Raw genomic sequence first — 14007 nt, forward strand, 5'->3', positions numbered from 1 at the left:
GTAAATTTGTATTCTGTCGTGTCTCTGATTATTAAAACATCAAGAAAAGGAATTTTGTTGTCTGTTTCCCATTCAACTTTAAATTTGATGCTGGGCACTAATGCGTTTAATTTTGAGAGGAATTCATTAAAATTACCCCACTTATTATCCCAAAATGTTAGGATGTCATCCACGTATCTCATCCACAGCATGTTTTTGGGTTTTATTGCATTTATTACTGTACTTAAGCATGGCCATCGTGTTCTACTACAGAGTTGTCAGTCCACCCCAGCATATACAAGGAATGTTGCTTCTTTGGAGTTCCTTAGTGATGGACTTGTTCACCACTAACAGCAAAAAAATTTATCAGTGTTTTCTGTGGTCCTACTAGAACCAGAAGTCAGGAGAGTGGATGCATTTTCCATCCATGGGACAATGGGGATGTTTACATATTCATCCTATTTTGAGTATTAAGGAGAGTCCTGGAAAAAAATTATGATTTCCAGAAAACATCAAAGTCCCCTTGTTGTCAAATCAAGAGTGGCTTATGGATTTTCTCTTCCTGATGGTAGACAGATCCAAAAGTTCCTTCAGCTAGATTCCCTTTTGAAGCAACTACATTGCCACTATTTTCATTAGATCTTAGGTATGCTGTATCATCATGCCTGTAAGTTCTTCAATAAGAGCTCAAACAGAGTAAGGATGTTTGAAGAGCAGCTAGGAGAATTGCTAAGCCATGGAAGACCCTACAGTTTGACTATCAAAGTGGAAATTCTGTGTAACTGTTGTAGTAGAAGAAACATTTATCCAGCCCGCGCCACTACTGCAATCTAGCATATTTCCTGCTGTACATAAGGGGAGCAATTATCAAACATCTTGCTCAATAATGCCCACTTTTCTTGACTCTTTGCAGTCACATATAGGTAGTTACTAACATAAAAGGCTGGAATTAAATTTCTGTCTTTGATATTGGCTTTGTTGCAAAGACTCAAAATTCAAGACTCATGATTGTACCAGGGCTCATTTTACCATTCTGTGACTTAAAGCCATATATTGTTACTGTCCAATTAGTCTTGATTAAAATTGTATCCTTTAAAATTCAGGAACTTAAAATGGACAAGCAGGGGTTTTTTTTATCCACAAGAAAATTAAGACCTTTTATGAAAAATAGTCTCATTTTTGTTCAAGAGAGCCAATTAGAACCAGTGAAAGTATGCTGGATAATGAAGCACGTATCCCATAGTGATGGCAGCAATCATAAGATAAGATCTTTATGAACTTCTATTATTTCTAAGTACAATTTGAATGTCAATTTTGCATTAAAGTCTAGATCATGGCCCCTTCTGTTGGGAATGGATTCTTGGCAAGTGGAACAGTCTTTCATTCCTCTCATTCCCCCATCATTCTCCTTTATAACATTATTATTATAAAATGTCAGCTGAGATCTACTCGCTTTATACATTGTTCACATCATCTCCAGGAACTACTCTTCTTTCAGAGAAATTGTCTGGTGACATTGCATGGTAAACATAATGGCACTGTTAACATTGCAATATTAGTTTTACATTTTTTTAGAAAGCTGTTCAAGTATCTTCTCTTGAATTCCACGGCAATTTTTTATCTTATGCAATTATTTACATACAGTAAAGAAATGTTATTCATCATTCAAGGACTTCAGATAATTTTTTAATGGCAGGAAATACACTGCAAACTTTATCTTGTAAATATTACCTTGCCATAATCTTCAGGGGGAAAAATGATTTTGTCATGGTTATTTGTAATATGATTCCTGAACAACATTCAGAAATCTATGTAAACATTTTCTCTATGGCTGGTTATAAGACCAAAAGCCCTTGCCTAAGTAAGCAAAATAAGTTCACAAGGAAAGTGCTACTCTGGAAATAGCAGGTAACTTAACTTTTGATTAACAAAATATGTACTGATATAAAAGGCTATTAGATAAAAAGCTTAGTACTAAAAGAAATCTTCCAAAATTGGTTAAAACTTAGAACTTTAAAAGCAAATTTAAAAAATATTGTTAGACAGATTGTGTATGTTCATTAAACTGCCAGCATACTCGGGTGTAGATTTTATATCTCTAAAAACAATTAACTCTCTCTTGTAAATACTAGTGCGAACTGCCTTGTAAGTATTGTCCATTTTTTTCGTAATTTATAATTATTCCTCTCCCCCCCTCTCTTTTTTTTAGAAAGATTTGTACGGAAGTGTAAAACTACTAAGAAAAGCTGACCAGTTGTGGAGAGAAATTGATAGACCCGGCAATCTATCATGTGTTAGGTACATGGGCACTGCTGATGGAGTTTTCATATCCTTCCCAGGAAAAGTTCTTCATCAGGCTTACGATCACCGAAATACCCCATGGTGAATGTTCCTAAATACCGGAATAGTTGTTTGTGTCATTTGCAGTGCATTGATCTCATATTCAAAATGCAATTTTATGAACCTAAAGTATAGTTAAAAGCAAAATATGTTTGAGAAATCAATGTTTTCTCACATTTCTTTCAGGTATCGTCGGGCAGTATCTTTTCAGCAAAAAGAACTTATCGCCATGACTACCCCACATTGTAGTGAATTTGGAGGACGCACATTGTACACAATTACCCAGACACTTTATGATAAGTATGACAACCCTGTAGCAGTAGTTGCTGGTGATTTTCCTGCGCAACACATCTTGGATGAGTTTAAGTCCAAATTCCCTTTCTGCAAGAAATCCATGTAAGATGGGAAATATTTTTATCCAAAATCATTTTGGGTTTGAATGTTGATATTCAGTTTGTTACTTTCATGATCCATTACATGTGAGTAGTGAAACCAAGATTTTATTTATTATGTGCATTTAACACTGCACAAGAAATTATTTTTTTAATTAAAGACAAGATTACTAAGACTGTTTGAAAAGGCTGGTATAATTTGTTGTAATAATCCTAAGCAAGGTAAGAAGTTCATTTTGGAAAAATGCTGTTGAATTAAGGCTCTTAAAAAATTACCTTTGTCACACTTACTATGCAAGGTTTTATCCAAAACGCTTAAGGGTTATGTGGTTTTATGTGCTATGGATTTTGCTTATGGAGAAGATCCCTTTTATTGGCTAAGAAACTGTATTCAAGGACCAGAAAGTCTAAGCTCATTTGTAAAAATCCATCAAATGGAAGACCTTTATCAAGTTGGCCTTGCCAGTTACAGCAAAGATGATATATGGAAGCGTAGCTCACTATTACTTCTTCAAAATTTTGAAGGCCTTAAACACCATTCTAACATTTTCTGAGCCCTTTGCTTAGTCTCAAATCCCTTAATTCCATTTATAATTTATAAGTGGCAATATCATCACATGGTTTCAGAAAATTAAACATTATTTATGATGAAGTAAACTCCACATGTTTCAGATCTTGTATACTGTGAGGACAAGGCAGATAGACAGGTATCTGGGTACTGATGCTTTATTGCCCCATTGCGGGGTATACAATAATAGGTGCGGGCGGACATGTAGTACCTGGGATGGGTCGACAGAGGTCCGAACACAGAGACAGACAGATGTAGTCTGCATATATAAGTGATAATTATATAGGCAGAAAGGCCAGAAAATTCTACATCAAATGACATAAATTACAAATCAGCAAGTTGTTGAAATAAACATAAAATGTGGAAAAGACGTTGTCTTTACAAGTACTCTCCCCCAAGACAATAATTATGAAATAATGATTGGAAGACAATGAGGCCCTTCCATTCGCAGTATCGTTTTGGAGGCAGGTGGTGACCCTGTGTCCTTGAGACTAGTTGTTGTGTGGTGCTATCGGCTGCTAAGTCCTCCAAAGGGTGGATGGCAGGATGCCTCCCCTGGCTCTGCGCCTGGGGGGATTGACTGTCTTCCGTAGGCATCCACGGCCACATTTGGGCATGCCGAGGGCATTGAGCATGGTCTTGTTTTGTGGGGGCATTCGTGGGCACCTGCCGTACCCTTCCCTGGTGTTGTCATCATCCAGTAGGAATGCAGGTTTTAACCTGTCAATCAAGACCCAGTCCTTGCAGCCAGGTATCATGATGAGGTAGGCCATCCCTATTCGGCGGATAACATGGTAGGGCCCCCGGTAGGGTCTCGTCAGGGAAGGGCGGTCGGCGTCATGCCTTATGAAGATGTGTTCGCAGGTGTCTAGGCCTTTGGGTTTGAAAAGTTTGGTTCTGTTGGAGAAGGTCTTCAGGCATAGCGTGAATTTTCCCGCAATTTCACATAGTCTTTGGATCGACGTGTCCAACGTGGCTGCCTCCGTAGGGAAGAATTCGCCTGGTACTGCTGTAGACATTCTCCGTGGGTAATGCCTCGCCGTTCGCCTTAGGTATGGTGCGAAGACCTGGTAGGACCCAGGGTAGCTGTGATTTCCAGTTTTCATCCATGCAACGTGCCATTAGGCGGGTCAAGGAGGCCCACAGGATGGACAGGAAGGCAGGGCTTCGGTCCATAGTGGTGTCATCCTGTACGCCAAATCGGCTGATCCAGCCGGAGAGAAGGACTTCTGCACAGGTATTGGTAGTGCCTTCCATCATAGGCGCCGCATTGGGCCACCTGGTGGATCGGTCGATGATAGTCAGGAGGTATAGGGCATCCCCTGACCGAGGCAGAGGACCGACAGTGTTTAGTCCTCACAACTGGTGACTTCCCGGATTGGAGGGCAACACAGCAGTTTTGGCCCTGCCATTAACGGACTCACCAAGGCCGCTTACACCTTCAGAGAACCTTTAACAGAACCACACGGTGATACAAAGTCAAGGTCTATGAAAACTCCTTTCCTTGGTTGACACTGATGCCACTAACGGATGAATCATGATGCACCTTTCCAGGTGTGTTCTGGCATCTTCGAATGGTTTGACTCCTACCATTAATGACTCACGTCGACCGCATTCAGTTATTAACAGAACCACACGGCGTCTAGTCTTGACTCTGACGAACACAACACCTTTAACAGACTAACACGTCGCTTTTATAATTTTGGCGTGTGAGACAGCCAAGATGATAGAGTCTGGGGTACACAGTTCTTCCAATAACACTCAGGTCCTCCACAACACTCACGACAACGAGAGTATCAATCGGCCAAACTGTAAAATTGCCGGCATTCTCACAGCTGAATATGGCATCATGGTTCCTGAGAGCAGATGTCTATTTCAGGGTAGCAGGCATCATGGATGGTGGAGCCAAGGCCGACATCGTCACTCCACGGTCACCAGTTGTGAGGACAAGACAGATAGGTATCTGGGTACTGATGCTTTATTGCCCCATTGCAGGGTATACAATAACAGTTGCAGGCAGACATGTAGTACCTGGAATGGGTTGACAGAGATCAAAATGCAGATAGACAATTTGTTTCTTACATACATACAAATGATAATAAGTAAAGACATAATCTAAGTATATATGTGATAATTATATAGGGGGAAATGCCAGAGAATTCTACATCGAATTACTTAAATTACAAATCAGCAAGTTGTTGAAATAAAACATAAAATGTGGAAAAGATGTTGTCTTTATAATACCATCATTATTATTTAAATAATGTTTTTCTCATATAAATGTCAGCAGCCTCTCTGGAACTTTTTACTCAAAAAGAATGACTCAAAAGTGGGGTTTTCTTTTCTGAACAACGAAAATTATAATTTATAGATCTGTATAATCATAAGATGATTTCCTGTTTTGACCATTTTTTTCTTTGATTGCCTTTGGGACTGACGTTACCCTCCAAAATTAATCACTCTGCCTAGGGCCGTTGTGACGAGTCAAATGAACGATCCAAGCATTATTCAACCATAATCAGGCATTTTCATATTATTATTTTGTCAACTGAATGCAGGTTTTTTTTCAAAATAAAAGACATTTTAATTTAAAAATGGTTTTAAATGGATATGCCACCAGTTAAATAGGATTTTGTAGGCAGTGATACGAGTCTGAGTTAAACATTTACAATTAATTTTGGTGATGTGCAAGACTTTGAGTATCCGTCTGAAATCCTTTTTATATTATGGGAGTGAAATGTCTTTTGTGCCATTCAAAAGACTACTCTTTACCAGACTTCTGATCTTTTCATGTCCAATTTTTCGCAGTTGCTGACACTCAACAAAATTTAGGTGTAAGTCCTCTTTGGTTAGTCACCAACAAAGATACCATTAAGTTTCCCAACGATGAATTGACCACACTTGGACCCCGAAGTAGTAAAAAAATATTGATGAAAACTGGAAGGACATTACACTGAGAAAACTGCATAAATAATATTTTTCGATGAAATATTTTTTAAGGATTCTACACTTGCCAGCAGGAACCAGCCCTCGGACGCACTAAAAATAGGAAAATATGCCTTATTTGGCAGGCATCGTGAGGGCAGTGCTTCTGTCAGTGACAGTGGGAGTTAAGCCATTCTAATAGATTTTGTTATTCAAAAACTCTGACTATGTAGTTTAATCCAGCCCCAAAGTTCATGTCTGCCTCAGTGTCTGCCTAGGTAGGAAGGTTCTATTATCTTACGGAGAATTTAAAATATAGTGCTTAGGGAAGAGATATTCCGAGTGATATAGGACAAGAAAGCAGGTCTGCATAATAACTTGGTCCTGAGAGTCTGATTAGAACCTTGTGGTATGGCAACAGTAGGTTAAGATGTGATCAAACTACATCATCTCAATAGAATATTCTGTTAAAGACTATTGTGGAATATTATACCGGGATGAACATAATGTCCACTGCACCTTGCAGAAGTTCAAGAGGAGGAGAAAGTGGTACAAAGAGTCAAATTGTGCTGTCATATTACGATAATAATTTATAAAGATTATTTTCTTTTGAATTCCCCCTAGCACTGTTTTCTGTTGTCGTTTCGAGAATGGATGAAAAATATTTTTTCTCTGGTGCTCAAGAACCTTGGTTGGTTAATATACACTATTTTCATAAATAAGTTTACTTTTGATGAAACAAAGAAATTATAGAATATTCTATATGTTTCTATTTATGTGTCAAAGCCTGTCAGTACGCTTGTCCAAGAAGGTTAACATAATCTGTTTATTCAGGATATTCCAGGAAGACCAAGTTGAGTAAGATTATGTAACATCTATCTGGAAATGTAGTGAATCCCAGAATCATCAAGACCCGGAGGTGACTGAATGAAGAGGGAGAGATAACCAGACAGACAGACTGCAGGCCTAAACTCATGCCTATTTTAGTGATTGTGATTAATGTGCTTGTTTTCAGTGTTAGATTGAAAGTCGAGTAGCCTGTGCGTCAGCATGGGGACAGTTAGTAAAACTCATTGAATTGGCCAGGGAGATTGGTCTGGAAGAACAGAAAGTGAGGTCACTTATAACTGAACAACAAAATCTATCCTGTAGATATCCTGTAGAGCAGCAAAAGAGGAAACTGAAAAACAGAAATATGCAAGAGAAAACAAGTGACCTGAACTTCAAATAATAGCAGCCAAGGCTGGAGTTAATGGAATTCAGGGGGGCCAGGTAAGCAGCACTTGTACCCCTGTTGTGTTAGAAGCATGTAGACCTGAGGAGCAGTTTGTGAAGGTTATGCAGGCAACGAGAAAGTACCTTTGCTAAGAGATACAAGTTGAATAAATGCATTTGTCCATACAAGTTAGTAAATAAGGACTGAATTACTTGTATGAAATGGGTTTGTGTATTCACTGATAAGGAGTATCCATAGATATTCAGAGATTATGACCTTATTATTGGAAATATTCCAAGTATAAAATACCTCAAAGAAAAGATTAAAAGCTGGGGGTGAGATGGTCAAGAAAGTTGCAGGGACAGTTGGCCAAAGGGATGAGACAGATGAAAGTGATTTAGGGATGGATTTGGAAAAGGCTAGTATTTACACAGTAGCTTTTGCGATGAGATCCCAAGATTGATAAGAGAAATACAACATCAAGTCACCAGTACAAGTTTCAGGCATTCCATGTGCATGAGCAGAGCAGCAAAAACAAGCTCAGTAAAAGGATTCCATATTAGCCAAACTGTGGGTAAGAGCCCAAACTGATGAAGAATACTACAGGACCAAGGGTGAAGGAACTTTTAAGTTAAAGTTATTGATTACATTTTATATCATGTTTCCTAGGGCAAGGTTGCTGGAGAAGTGTGCCAAATCCTAGTTCTAGAGATGTATTGAACCCAAATGATGAAGTTGGTCCAAGAGTCAGTCATCATCCTGGGACTAAGAAGACTGTCAATCATACACCTAGCAGTTTTCATTGGCTAGAAGTGTTTGCAGATGTCACCAGACTTTGCAGGTCCTGCAGCATTTGCCAGAGAACTGCACCAAGGGGCTGTACCAGTATGATATTGCTATGGAAGATGCTGTTGATGGAAGTACCATTCAAGAGTGGAGCAGTAAACGTGATTGGACCTATACTGTTAGTGTTAAAGGTAGCCGAGGTGCTACTGGAAGTTTCCAACTGGGTATTATTCCCCAAGGAAATGCTTAGCAAACAAGGTACACAGTTTACCTTTAAGATGATAAGGGAATGAGCTGTCTGGTGGGAGACCCAACCAGGATTGTACCTTGCATAACCTAAGCTATACATTTTGTGAAAGGATCAAGGGTATGCTGTAGCCTATACTGCCAACAGAGACCAAAGGATTGGGATTTGTATCTATTAGTAGTCTTTTTTTTTTGCCTTACAAGAGTTACTACAGTCATGCATCAATTTCCACCATATGAGCTACTGTATGAAAGGATTGTGAGAGGGCTGATGCAGATTCTCTAGGAATAAGTGCAGACTACTGTCTATGTCTGTGTTGGAGCAAAGGAATAGACTGGGATAGACCTGTCAACTAGCTAAGGGGTATCTAGATATTCAAGGATGCCAGAAGTATCACTTTGGCTAGAGGACTAGGGACTCTCTGTTCAAGATAGAGGAGAAGGTGTCAGTGGTGTTACAAACGAAGGCACACAAGCTGATGTTGCAGTGGAGAAGGATGTTAACATTAGAGATGACTTAAGCAAGAAGTAGACAAATTTATCAACAATTCTGTTGGTAAAGAAGAAGGTATCAAACAGGTTCTGCTTGGATTACCTTTAACTGAGCTTCACAGCCAAGTTTATCAGTGAACCCACAGAAAATACTGAGGCTATGAAGGTAAAACAGATATTTCAAACTTCGTATCAACGGTCTTTCACCAAGATAGGCTTGGGTAAGGGATATTGGTAGAACCCAATGGAATAAACATAAAAGGAATAGACAGCATTCACACTTTTGCAGGGTTCAAGTGGATGCACATTGAATTAATGAACTAAGCATTGATTTTCAAGAGGGTGATGAGGAAGATACTAACTAAAATCAAAAGCAGGTACCATTTTGTTGATGATGTGTTAACTCATACTGCATCCTGGGGATGAAGATCCAGACTGCATCACCACCATAGACCAAGACATAAGTGTAATCATTCCCAGATTTAACTGGTTACCACAGTAAATATTGTGAACAAGGTGGAGTGGAAGAAACCTCAACCAAAGGCATTTAATGGACAGATTTAGGAAATGCACTGATGCTATGAGTACTGGATTTTAATAGGATTTTAATCATGCAACATGAGGATGCATACTACTTAAAGGGTTTACTGATGGCATATTTCCAATTGATTATGTAAATAGGAAACACATATGGAACAAGTGCAACTAATACACCATAACAAAAGAGTGCCTAATGAATGTACCTGTATGGCCTTGATTTGATGATACAAATTGACCATAAGCCACTTGCATGATGTGGGCTATAGCACTTCACAGTTACAAGTTTCAAGTGGAGAGCATTCCAGAAAAGTTCAACAAAAGTGCAGATTACCTCAGCAGGCTAAAAAAAATCTGGTGATGAGGAAGATGATAGGCGAAGCAAAGGACACTACCATTTTGTCCTCAATTGCTAAGTCATACTGCATCAATGGGAAGAACAAATCAAAGTGACTCAAGGATGTATTCCAGAGAATGAGAGAAATGTGACAACAGAACACCAAATTGGAATTCCTTGGACACAATGTCAGCTGTAACAGGATTGCTATAGATGAAGCAAAGCTGATGAAGATCCAAATTACACCACTGCCCAAGGTAACATCATTCCTAGTTGAAAGGCTACTACAGGAAGTTTGTGAACAACAGGAAAAATCTTATAATGAAGACAGAAACACCAAACAAGGGGTAGTAGAAGGACTCTAAACAAAATTCACTGGTATAATAAGTATCAGACTTCAATAGGATTTTCATTGTGAGGATGGATTCATTGAATGAAGGGCTGCTGCAAGAGTTTGTTGATGGCATACATATTTTCAATTGCTTGTGCAATAGGATGCTCAAGAAGAATGAGTGATGCTATCAAAACAGAATTCTAGCAATAAAATTTGCAGTTAAGAAATGTATTCAGAACTGGCATTGGGTGGATTTTTTTTATAAAGACAGATCACAAGTCACTTGCATACAGCTGACACTGACGTGGGCTCTAGCACTCCAAAGTAGCAAGTGTTGAGTGGAGAACATTCCAGGAAAGCTCAACATTGTTGCAAACTAAATTAGCATTCTCAAATAAAAAAATTATTATCTTAAGTGGGAGTGTTCTGTCAAAGTTCCCCAAGGCACAGTCATCTGTTGCAGTTCCAAAAATAGGTGAAATATTTCATTTTCTCTGAATGTTTAGTTTCGAAGCAAAAATTATCTCTTATCGCCATTGCCTCATTCAGAAATGGGAATGCAGAGGTTCAGTTCAAAGAAATTTATTTTAGCATTAGCTGAAATAAATTACTACATTAATTAAGGCGCTTTTCTAAGGAAAAGATCCCTTTCAGACCACTTCCATGAGTTATGATCAGTCTGAAGTGCAACACATCATACAAAATGTAGTGAATAATATTTTTTTTCTTTTCCTTCATATTGTAATCACATTAGGTATAAAGCCACAGGCCTCTGCTGCCATCAAGGCCCCTTTCACAGTGTGATACCATAAGACATATTATTTAAGCCATACAGGCATACTGTATAAAAGTTTTGTCTACTAGGACAGAAGTCCATGTTGCTCTGTTAGTGCATCGCTTAGGATCTGTCAACAGGATTCCTATGAGGACTAACAGACCTCAAGCTCTCTCAGCCTCTCTCTTTAAAGCTCTCACTGCCATTAAATCTCACTGCCTTACTTCTGCACTGAGTGCTTTGCAGGCCATTCTTCAAATACCAAAGCCATTTCCTTACATGGCAAGCCTAGTTACATTGCATACAATATTGTTGTGTGAGCAGTCCTTCTCAAAGAACAAAATTGCAAGATTGTTTTTCCTCTAACAGTTGTGCTGCCTGATGAGTAATATGTTTTCCTCAGAGCATGCCTTATGCCAGATCCTGCCTTATACACTTTTAGAGCTGTCAGTTGTTAACTCAAGAGAACTTTTGCCCAAAGGAACCTTGGTTCTCAGTTTTTTTTTTTTTTTTTATGTTTGATCCACTGGAATGTTATGAAAAATAACATCTCCATTGAGTCATGACTTCAAGGCCATATTCTATTACTTTCAAGGCAAATGCCAATGAAAAATCTATTTAAAAAGGTCACATAGATTTTGATAGATTTTACCTATGGGAATGGGACATAACTCATGAATTATTAAATATTTATTCAGTTGGCTCTGTCTCCACCTAAAGAATGGGTGGGGAAAGGTACATCCATCCTCCTCATCCTCATTCTCATAACACAGTCTCTGATCAGTAAGCATAGATATCTGGTGTATCTGGTGCTAAGCTTATAAGAATTGGAAAATTTTTCCACCATAGTTGTGTACTCATGAACTAGAGTAAAGTACTTAGCTATGCTAACTTGTCCACTTCCTGACATTGTATTATCCTTGAAGAAGTTGGTTATGAGTATTGTCCTTATACTCAATAAGGTCCTTTAGGTCTGGTACCCTTACAGGTCAAAACTGATCATATTCGGGCAAATGTAACATAATAGGGTTATGATGAAACAAATCTAATTTATTAAAACTAGAATTAAAATTTGTTCCGATACAATATGCATACTTTCAGTCCTTTACATTAGGAGTTACTTAAGGTGAAGCCTGGAAAAGGCTGTTGAACTTTCAAACAAAGGGGTTAGGCAGTTAACTACCGTCTGATAGTTGGGAGTCCCATCATAACTGGACGTAAACATTCCAATTTGCTTTCAGTTGTCGTCTGGTGAAGACTTGCTGCTACGCTGTCTGCCCAACTGTCATTGAGCTTTTACTTCTGCCTTCCCAGTGGGATCTTTCTTTTTTTATTGCAATTGAATGTGTAATTGTGATTATCTGATCTATAATGCAGACCCAAGAATCAGATAAGCCCTGTAAAGCCAACTTCTCCCAGCGTGTGTACCCTGGAGTTGGCGGAAAAAGTGCGGAAACTTTCAATCATTTGTTGACATCGATCTTCACACCCTCTGCACCTAATGGCTGGGGCACGAGTGTACTATGACTTCTATTTGTACTTTGTGTTTTTCCTGGTCACTTTAGCAGTGGGCAGAGTCTGAGGGGAGCAAAAGGTACTGGAGGAAGATACCCCCAACTACACCCTTGATTGACGACCCTTTATCCTCGTTTCTCTCTTCTGCCAAGCTTCCCTTCTTCTTGTTTCACCTTCGGGAGAAAATTCTGCTTTGTCTTCTTCATCTGATTTGTTCGACAAAGAAGGTTGGGGGCGGGGGCAAGGGGTGGGGGGGGAGCAGGACAAGCTCTTTCTGGGGACCTCCTCTCGCTCCAAGTAGGAAATATCTCCCTTGGAGCAAAGAGGTACTCCCCCTCTAACCTGACTCTCACTTCTGCAGGTTTGGTGGACTTACAAACATGAGATCTCCAGCAGGCTTGGCTGTCACTTAGATTATCTGGTATTCCACTGGTACAGGGGCTCTTGTCACACTTTATGAACCCCCTGTAACTCACAAAGAGACAACCACTGCCTCCACAACTGTTAAAAAACACAGATTTGCTAGCATACCCTTCATAGTGATCCCGTATCACCCAACGAATGTGACTCTCTCTTTGGTGATGGGCACAATCCTCACCTGCTGTCATCTCAGATGTCAGTGCCTCCACCTCCTGGCTCCGCAGTGGTCTCTTCTTCTGTGCCTAAACTCGCTGTGCCTTCTTTACAAGTGACCCCTGATCTGACAGCTCTGATGATTCCTCCTACTTCAGTGATCATGGTCTCTTCTGAGTTCACTGCCTCACCTGTCCCAGTTGCTCTTGTGATACCTGCTGCCCCTTGGATTGGAGAGCTGACCACCATCCTTAAGAAGCTGAAGAAGAAGAAGCCAAAGAAGAAAAGGTCTCATGAGGTGTTGTGTTCTTCCTCATCGACTTCCTCTTCATCATCATCATCTGCTGTCCCTTCCCCTTCTACTTCTAGGGCTTCTCAGTCAAAGAAGGAGCAGGTGGTCTCTCCTCCCCCTAAGAAGTCCCATTGTGGGACTTCTAAGGGGTCTGCCTCCTTCCACAGAAGAAGTAGTTGGGTCTCCTGTTGGCTCTCCTAATCCTGTTGGATTGGGAACTGTCTCACTAGCCCCAGGGTCTAGCGTTTTGGGAGCCGCAGGCACATAGACTTCAGTTTGCGCTCCTGTCACCAGTTCTAAGAGTTCTGTAGCGGGTGCTCACTTGTGAGTCACTCAGAGTGCACAAACCTCTATAAAGGCTCATTCATCCAGAACCAGTGCTGGAGAGGCATTTCACCATCCAAATTGAGTGAGGCAGGTGTCATCCCCCTTCCTGTCGGTATTAATACTATTGGGCATACAGGCTCTAAGTCTGGTGTTTTGGTCTCTTGAGATTGTGCATCCTGAGAGACTAAGGGGAGGTCCCTTGTACAGTCTTCTTCTCATGAGGTTTCGGCCTTAAAGAAAACTGAAGCATGTCGAGAGGACAGTGCAAGTTCTCATGAACATTTGGTGTGCTCAACTCCTCCCAACACCTGTTTGCATTCATGTGATCGGACCAGTTCAGTTGAGGTGAACACTCCTCTTGGCGAGCAAGAAC

General features: G+C 39.9%; 1 protein-coding gene across 6 annotated transcripts in view; it reads left to right on the plus strand.

Moving 5' to 3' along the window:
• LOC135216728 (uncharacterized) overlaps positions 1–14007 on the plus strand; it is a 481792-nt gene that overhangs the window by 425124 nt on the left and 42661 nt on the right. For all 6 annotated transcript variants that reach the window (XM_064252201.1, XM_064252232.1, XM_064252208.1 and 3 more), the window contains exons 18-19: positions 2189–2361; positions 2506–2715. In XM_064252201.1, coding sequence (XP_064108271.1) covers positions 2189–2361; positions 2506–2715 — 383 coding nt within the window. The remainder of the gene's footprint in view (positions 1–2188; positions 2362–2505; positions 2716–14007) is intronic.

The sequence above is a fragment of the Macrobrachium nipponense genome, chromosome 19 (genome assembly GCF_015104395.2).
Source record: "Macrobrachium nipponense isolate FS-2020 chromosome 19, ASM1510439v2, whole genome shotgun sequence".
Classification (NCBI taxonomy): domain Eukaryota; kingdom Metazoa; phylum Arthropoda; class Malacostraca; order Decapoda; family Palaemonidae; genus Macrobrachium; species Macrobrachium nipponense.